Source organism: Oryza sativa, chromosome 7, assembly GCF_034140825.1.
Source record: "Oryza sativa Japonica Group chromosome 7, ASM3414082v1".
Lineage (NCBI taxonomy): Eukaryota > Viridiplantae > Streptophyta > Magnoliopsida > Poales > Poaceae > Oryza > Oryza sativa.
In genome coordinates, this window is record NC_089041.1 from 23,372,067 (window position 1) to 23,381,150 (window position 9,084).

Sequence of the window (9,084 nt, forward strand, 5' to 3'; positions counted from 1 at the left end):
GTGGCGAAGGCAAGGGGAAGAGTGGCGAGAGGAAAGAAACGAATCCCTTCCTCGGCGTCTTTACACCCTTGCCAACGCTATGCCCGGCTCCTCGCTTCCCGCGCCCACTACCTCGCCCCCTCGTTTCTCGCGCCCACGCCTCCACTAACCCCACTCGCCCGTTTGCGGCGCATGCGGCAGATGTGCGGCCGTGGCGGTTGAGATGGGCAGATCGTGCGCGCATTAACTACGCCCGCCAACCGTGAAATGCGCCATCATCATGTCTCCAGGCGAAACGAACCGGCTCGTCCCGATTCGCACGCTGCTCGAGTAATGTAGCGGTCTTAAAGAGGCCGCTCATTATTGTCGGTCGGTTTTCCCTTGCCGATGCGCGCGATTTGCGACCGCTGGGTTTCTGCCCGCCTGTAGGGACCGGCCCCACCTGTCACCGGGCCTAAGGAGTGGCGTCACGTCCGAGCGCTTCCCTCGAGGGGGGCGATCGCCCTGGCGTAACGCCGGGGGCTACTGTCGGTGACATGGGGCCGGGGGTATCGTGACTATAGAGGCTTGGGTAGCCGCGGTCACCCACGTGGCCTGCCCCCCTCGGGGGGGGAAGGGGTCGGGCCCGAGGGTGACGTGGCCACCCCTCCCTCTGTCTCCCCGAGGGGTCGGGCCGCTCCCGTTTCGGCCCCGAGGGCTGGGGCGCCCCGACCCCCTGTGGTTTTGGCGCCACGTGTGTGGGTTAGGTGAGCACAGCGGGCTCACCTAACCGCATTTATAGCAGGTTGGACGAGCGCGCCACGCCGCATTTAATGCAGCGCAGCGCACGCTTATCCGGTCCGTGACCGGTCGCGGTGTGTGACCGGTCACAGACCGGTCAGATCGCGGGTTAGGTGGCAACAGGCGGCCTGTCACACGCCTCGCCCCGTCCCGTCGGAATGATGAGAGCTTCCTGGCTCTCGTCCCTAGCCGGAGCCGGCATGCTAACTCCTGGAGTTGGTATGTCAGTCCCGGTCAGATCCATTCCAGGCTTCAGCGAAAGTATGGCAAGGAAGTCGCTGGCCATTAAATGAAGGTTGAAATGGGCGTCCACCGGAAAAGCGGGCGAGCGGGGCAGGAGGCGTGTGCTCTGCTTGTCAGAGGTCACTTCCGGCTGTAGACTAGCCCTGATTGTAAAAAGCATGTTTCCCTTCTTAGGCAGCAGGAGGCCCATGTGGTGACCCCAGACCAGATAAAAAGGAGGCCCAGGCCTAGAAAAAGAAAGGAGAGGAGGAGAAAGGAGGGGAGTGGGGACTCTGGCGAATGGGTTCTAGAGCCTGAACTCTCTCTCGCTCTCCGGCTCTCTGTATTCCTTCACGCACAGATCCACCAGAACACAGGAGTAGGGTGTTACGCTTCTCAGCGGCCCGAACCTGTCTACGTCGCCCGTGTCTTGTGCATTTCCTCTCTCGCTGACGTTCCTCAGATCGAGGGCGAAGAACCTCACTTAGCGCCCCCGGCCGAACCGGCAAAGGGGGGCCTGCGCGGTCTCCCGGTGAGGAGCCCCACGCTCCGTCAAGGAGGTATAAACCAAAAATGAGGCAAGCACAAATCAAAATTGTTGAACATGGGCCATAACTACCTTTACAGATGCATATACATTGCATCGATTTGTATGGTTATGAATGGACCACCATGTACCCTCATGTCCCAAGTGTGCTTGCTGGGGGAAGCATAGCATTTAGAACGGTTTCGAAATCAAGAGGCAGACAAATGAAGTGAGCTCTCCAACTCAGCACAAGGCAGGTTTTTTCTTTGTTGGTACGTACAGGACAAGAGGGACAACAAGAAAGGACCCACAATAATTTATACTCTATGGGTTTTCATGACCGATTTCGCAACTAGATTTTCTTTGTTATTAATAGGTGTCCTTTCATACAAAAGAAGATAAAAATGCAACATTGATGACATAGTTGCTTCCATCTTTAAAACTATTATTACTTTTAAGGGTGCACTTGTCTTTATCTTCTGGTTAAACAAAAATTGCCATAAATTGCACATCCTGCTTAAAAAACTATATCATAATTTTTGCTGGCTACTTTTTTCCAAGTGTTTTTGACCAATTATATAAAAACATGTACACACAAAATAATACGAATGCATGAAAAATATCCTTTTAACATCAGCTTAATGGCTCCTTTGGAACGCATCAGCTTAATGGCTCCTTTAAATTCAAGTGTCTTGTTATCTTAAATCCTACAGATAGAAAAAAACACAAAGAAACAGTAGAAATGATCATTTGGATTGAGTAGAAAAAAAAACATAGGAATCAAACGAGACTGACAGACACAGAAATTTTTTTTCCCAAGAGGTGGCACCTCATGTTGATAATCCTTCATAATTCCTATGACTTGACACAATCTAAAAGAATTTAAAGGAATTTGAGCAATTATTCCTTTGTTCCAAATGGTTACATAGGATCCAATCTATCAAATTTTTTCTCAAATTCCTTTGTTCTAAAGGGGACAGAGTTGAAGGAAAAAAAACAAATCCATATAATCGAGTAAAAATTGTAATGCATATACGTGTGGTCGCATAGGTGAAAGTTATTAGCATTCTAAGGGCTCGTTTGGAATATATGATTTTCAAAATACGTAAATGAAAAATACAAGATTGGAAGGTCCTAACACTTCAAACCATATGAATTGAAAAAGTTCAAAAAAAAACTACAAGAATGACTGTTTAGATGGAGCACGGGAAAAGCGTTGGAATCAAAAAGAGAGAAGAATAAGCACAAATGATTTTTTTTTTCAAGAGGTTAGACCTTATGTTAAAATTCCTTCAAAATTTCTATGTTTTGGGCCAATCCAAAGAAATTTTGTAGGATTTTTGGATGGCTATTCCTTTGATCCAAAGTACCACATTGGGGATTTTTTTTAATAGGATTGAAGTCTTCCAAAAATCCTTAAAACCACTTTATTCCAAGGAGCCTTGCTATAACAGTAAATTGTTTATTGCAACACAAACCATACATATCTTGCGTTCGTACAAAAATATATGCATCTTGTTTTGCTACGCCGACAATCCCAGCCTGAAAATAATTTGATTGTCATTGCTACCACATGAGGGTGATCAGCCAGCCCAGCCCTCCCCTCCAATTGAATAATCACCAACTAACCAACGACCATATCAAGAATCCCAAGCTCCTGTCAGCGTTATAATAATCACAAAAAAAGGAGAAATCCCAGGCATGTAAAATCTCAGGTAAAAACACCAGTAAAAACCCAAAAAATTTATCTCGACTTTTTCCATGATCCATCTCGTGCACATCGATCAAATCTCTCCATCTCCATCTCTCTCTCTGCCCACACCACACCACCATGTGTGCCCACATCTCCTCGACCAGGCCTCTCTCTCCTACTACATCAATCCTCTCCTCTTCTTCTCCCTCCTCAGTCCCTATCCACTCTCCTTCCTAGCAGCAGCAGCAGCAGCACACAGCGCGGCAAGAAACAGGGAGCTTCAGGGTGAGAGGAGCTAGAATGATGGGCCCCAAGGCCAACGCCGCCGCCGCCGGCGACCTCCCGGAGTACGCCGAGGTCGATCCCACCGGCCGGTACGGACGGGTACGGCACCATCTCCTTCAGCCTCCGTTTCTTGATTCTATCTTGCTTTTGAGTTTTTACCAGATTGCTGATCCGTTCTTTTTGCTGTGCAGTACAACGACGTTCTTGGCAAGGGCGCGTCCAAGACCGTGTAAGATAATTCTTCTTGTTCTTGTTCTTCATCTTGTTCGTTTTGCTCGGCGGCTTCTCGCCTGACGCGAGGGGTGGTGGTGTGCAGGTACAGGGCGTTCGACGAGTACCAGGGGATGGAGGTGGCGTGGAACCAGGTGAAGCTGCACGACTTCCTGCAGAGCCCAGAGGACCTGGAGCGGCTCTACTGCGAGATCCACCTCCTCAAGACGCTCAAGCACCGCAACATCATGAAGTTCTACACCTCCTGGGTCGACGTCTCCCGCCGCAACATCAACTTCATCACCGAGATGTTCACCTCCGGCACCCTCCGCCAGTAAGCAAATCAAATCTCTCTCCCGGTTCATCCACACGCTGTAATAACGCTAACGCACGCCTCAAAGCCCAATCTCCCAAAAGGATGTTCCTTTTTCCTGCCCAACCCTGCCCAACTGTAAAAGACGGAATCTTTTTTTTTCTTTTTTTTTTTGCGTGTGTGTGATTGGTTCTTGGATTGATCTGATTTGCTGTGGTGTGGTGGTGATTACTGATTAGGTATAGGCAGAAGCACATGAGGGTGAACATATGGGCGGTGAAGCACTGGTGCAGGCAGATTCTGAGTGGATTGCTGTACTTGCATAGCCATGATCCACCCATCATCCACCGGGACCTGAAGTGTGACAACATCTTCGTGAATGGGAACCAGGGGGAGGTCAAGATCGGTGACCTTGGCCTTGCCGCCATCCTCCGCAAGTCCCACGCCGTCCACTGCGTAGGTAAGGCGTCTCTGATTGGCTAGATAGTGCTACTGGATTGTGCTCGTGATCCCAATTTGCAGTAGTTTTACGGGAATTTGATTGGGGTGGAGGTGTGGGATTGTTTGGTTAGGCACGCCGGAGTTCATGGCGCCAGAGGTGTACGAGGAGGAGTACAACGAGCTGGTGGACATATACTCGTTCGGGATGTGCGTGCTTGAGATGGTCACCTTCGAGTACCCGTATAGCGAGTGCACGCACCCGGTGCAGATCTACAAGAAAGTGATCTCTGTAAGAATTGCCTCCTGGATCCTTGTAATGTTTGCAGCACTTTGTGATTCTGGTGTGTGGCTAGTTCGAAACGGTTTTTGCTGATTTTAGCTAGTGGTTTGGCTGATAGGGTACTAAGCCGGAAGCGTTGTACAAGGTCAAAGATCCGATGGTGAGGCAGTTCGTCGAGAAATGCCTGGCCACTGCATCCCGGAGGCTCTCAGCGAGAGAGCTGCTCAAGGACCCATTCCTGCAGGTTGACGATTTGGTCTTTTGTCCGGGTGATGGAGATTACAGCCTGATGAACTATCTGCGGCAGCCTTATTTAGAACACGCTTATAGTAATGTCTCCATGATGAGTAATGGATTATCTGAAAGCATTGACGAGGATACACCAACGGAAGATAGATGGGATTGTGAAGATGATGACATTAAAGCTGATGGTATTGACTTGTTCAATGGGCATGAAGATGAGCCTCTTGGCAATGTGGATATCACAATCAAAGGGAGAAAAAGTGAGGATGGAAGCATATTCCTCAGATTACGGATTGCAGATAATGATGGTATGCACAAATGTTCAATTCCTTAAATTCTTGGGTTAAATTCAGTGCACCAAAAAAATGCCAAATTGTATTATTCTTGATATCTAATTTCTCACTTTGCAGGGCATGTACGGAACATCTATTTTCCTTTTGACATAGAGGCCGATACCGCATTGAGTGTTGCAACTGAGATGGTAGCCGAGCTAGATATAACTGACCATGAGGTTACTCGAATTGCTGAGATGATTGATGGCGAGGTTAGTGCACTGGTGCCAGATTGGAGGCCTGGCCCAGGCATAGAGGAATCTCAAGACACTACATACTGCCATAACTGCGGATCAAATGTATCGTCATGTGGTTCACTTTATGCCTACATGTCATCTGCTGCTCGAGGTTGCCAGTGTGCAGAGCTACATGGGCGGTTTGAGGAGATAACATTCCAAGCCAATGGAGAGCAGACCGATTTGCAGGACTCCGGAGGCAGCTCTGATGATGGAGGTGGCCAAACACAACATGTCAAAGATCAGGAAGCCGTACACAGTAATGGGTTTGTACAAATGGGTAGAAGAGGTCCTCGTGACCAGTTTTGTTTTAGTTCATTCCAGGAACAGTCTTGCTCACCTCGGCACTATGAGTATGACACTAGCCTCCAAGCAAAAGGGTTCGACATGAAGCATGAAGTAAAGATGGCCAAATACAAAGCACGGAAAATGGCACATCTAAGGAGAGCTATTCATCCATCTCTGGACTTTGACAACTTGAATGGAGAAAGGAGGATGAAGTCTTCACTGAACAAGTTACAGTCTTTTCATATTGGTAAGAATCACAATTTCCGCATACCGACCTGCGAGCGAAGCCCAGGCGCTAGAGACGCTGAGGAGGACCCTGACATTTTTAATCTAGCGTACCATAGCCGGCACCCCGATCCAGGAGCCCAAAGGGCCCGGCATTGTGAGGTTGATGCACAGAGCAGTCCAGATCTCATGTTTACAGCTAGGAGTTACTACACAGGAGCTCAGCTGCCAACAAATCTCCCAAGAACAAAATCTGTAACCCTAAATGCTGTTGATGCCTGAAATGCTTTCTTGCCGTGTAAATTCCATAGAGTATAGAGTGTACATTGCTTTGGTTCTTTTTGTATGCAATAATATGAAGTATAGCTATGTAGGCAAGAAACTGAAATGCATCTGGGTCATCTGTGGATATGCCAGAGCTGTGTGTAACTTCCTAGCTTGAGAATTTAGAGGGTTGCCTTTTGTCTTGGAAAGAAAAGATTACATTTTTTGGATGATAAAAGAGGGTCTCTTGTTAGGATGATCAGGTGCAATCTGCTACACATTTGCTTCCCTGATGCGGCCTAGTTTACTCACCATGGCATCTGCCAAAGAGATATATTCCTGTACACCATGATCCAACAAGCCAAAGCAGGATTGAATTTTCATATCTTTAGAGATTGCTATGTTCTTACTGTTAGTTAATTAGGCATAAAGCAGGACTGCAAAAAGCATTGTGCCTAAGCTGTGAATCACATGACCCAAATCAGGAGCTGGAACTCTGTCCTGAAGAGCCTGCTGGCACATGACACCTATGAAGTGGACATCCATGATCCATCTCTACTAGTGGCAGTAGAATAATTGGAGGTTGTATCGAAGGTACAGACATGCCAGCAACTGTATTTGCCAACTACTAATTCAATTGATCCCGCACTATTATTGTCGATTGATCCTCCCATCATACCACTTGATCCTACTCGGTTGGCATTTGGCAGCCTCACACTGCATACAAACATGAGATGTTGTTTCTGTCTCCTACTTTCTTGTTGCTAACTGTAGTGTTTTTTGAGGTAAAGAAAAAAAAAGCAGAAATGACACACAAAAAATGATTTGATCGTCACAGGAACGGCCACCTTTATAGAAAATTTAAGAAACCTCTTTTGCCGGCAACAATTTGTGTGTGTTGTGTAGAGCAAAGGATGGTCACCACATGCTACCTGATACTAATATTCTCACTTGCTACTGCCAGCTCGTCTTGCTGGAGCAGGACAAAGGGGTCCATCTCCATCCATGGATAACTTGTGGAGAAGATTTGGTCATCATATATCTGATTATTTGGGGTTCTAAGGTGATATTTCTTTTCTCCCTTTATGTGTCATTTCATGATACTTTTGGCATGGCATATGGTATTCTGTAGAAATGAACAAAGACACATGCAAAAAAACTGTGGTCTAAACTACTACTAGAAAGTGGTGATGATACCTTATCAAATCAAATGATCCACAACAATTGTTTATCCATAATTCTATAAGTGGGCTCCATTATTTAGGATAGACAGTTTTTGTGGTCACTGAAAGTTGGCATTAAAATGAGTGTCTGAAGATGAGTCAAAAGTGACAGACAGTTAAGGAACACGCACAATCCTGATAAAGTGACTTAACAAGTTAACCTAACAACTTTGCAAAGGTAGGAGTGTTTTATATTCAGGCTGCAAAAGGAGATTCAGATAAGCATCAAAGGCAGGAGGGTGAGGTGGTGAGGTGAGGGTGGTAGGAGATGAAATGCAGAGTAGCCTTTTAATTTTGCCATTGAATAATTCATCTTCTGGATCATGGTCCTGTACTCCTGTCCCAAAGTTCATTGAATTGGAGGAGAAACAAGGGGGGCACCCTCTATCAGTCTATTGCCTGCCCTCATGGATGCATGCCATATTGCTGACCTGCCTAATTCTGAAGACTTGATAGTACTGCTTGTATTAAAACAGTACACGTTTCTCTGTAGTGTACCTGTCCATCAGATAATGCCACAAGACAAATATCACACAAGATTGGCCGTGGTTCAGTACTGAAAATACTAGTATTTGACAGCCTGAGAAATTCCAAGTTCTGTAAAATTCATAGTTCCAAAGGAGTCACAAGGGTAGAAGTGTAGGAAAATTGTCAATCTTTGGTTTGAGAGGATATTTATGATAATTGATCTAATTTCTATGGAAGTTTTGTAAAACTCATACGTTCGAAACTCATATGAAGGTGTAGGGCAAATTGTCAATCTTTGGTTTGAGAAATGCACTTCATTTACGTATAGCATGAGCCTAGTGGGTCAACCTAACTTCTTTTTGCCTTCCAAGAAAATAAAATAGGAAAAAGCTTATTGGTGGCAGAAGCAAGCATAGGAGTAGATCATCAAAAAGCCTATGACCTTATCCAAAATTGCAGATGAGGTAGTTGCTTTTCTAGGAAGTAGTAAAGAACTGGATTACTAGAACGCTTGATAGATGCAAAAGTCTATTGTCTATATACCTAAAATTCGCTGTTCCCAATATCACACAAGTTTTTCCCTTTTTTTCGACAAAATGCAGATTTAGCCACATGACATAGGCATCTAGTATATCTTAATCATGATGCATAAAAAAACAGGTATCTAAGCAGGTTTCGTTCTTCAGGGATACAGCCTTTGCATGTAGATTGTGTGATGCACTTCATCTTCTCTAGCTCTTGCCTTTAAAGTTCTATATTATATATTATTTCTGGTGAGGAAGCACCGGTGATGTGATGGTATGGCTCTATCTATAAGTTTTTCAAATTATGATGATGCTCATAAATATTATGTACACTCAAGTGCATTTTTAGGAGGATTTTAATGAGTTTAAGAAGCTATCGCTTGCCTCAATATGATGTGCATCAGTATGCACGTCTTTTATAATCCCTCCGTCCCAATATAAGTACACTAATTTATACTACTATGAAATGTCTTATCCGATCTTAATTGTATTTATATTGGGACAGAGAGAGTATAATTGAAACATAAGTCTACCGAGAAAGGGAAACTAAGC

The 9,084-nt window shown here is 45.6% G+C and overlaps 1 protein-coding gene across 1 annotated transcript; it reads left to right on the plus strand.

Annotated features, from left to right (window-relative positions):
• The first annotated feature begins 3,340 nt into the window (after positions 1 to 3,340).
• Positions 3,341 to 6,920, plus strand: LOC4343678 (probable serine/threonine-protein kinase WNK1). The gene is made up of 7 exons (NM_001422225.1): positions 3,341 to 3,584; positions 3,677 to 3,714; positions 3,802 to 4,029; positions 4,248 to 4,468; positions 4,581 to 4,738; positions 4,848 to 5,280; positions 5,383 to 6,920. Exons 1-7 carry the CDS (start codon positions 3,501 to 3,503, stop codon positions 6,333 to 6,335), a joined length of 2,115 nt encoding a protein of 704 aa, NP_001409154.1. The 5' UTR covers positions 3,341 to 3,500; the 3' UTR covers positions 6,336 to 6,920.
• The last annotated feature ends 2,164 nt before the right edge of the window (positions 6,921 to 9,084 follow it).

What these genes read in the sequence shown, in the direction of transcription:
- LOC4343678 (NM_001422225.1), top strand. Translation starts at nt 3,501, where the DNA reads ATGATGGGCCCCAAGGCCAACGCCGCCGCCGCCGGCGACCTCCCGGAG. An exon ending in CCACCGGCCGGTACGGACGG is followed by an intron (nt 3,585 to 3,676) that starts GTACGGCACCAT and finishes TTTGCTGTGCAG; the next exon opens with TACAACGACGTTCTTGGCAA. An exon ending in TCTACAAGAAAGTGATCTCT is followed by an intron (nt 4,739 to 4,847) that starts GTAAGAATTGCC and finishes TTTGGCTGATAG; the next exon opens with GGTACTAAGCCGGAAGCGTT.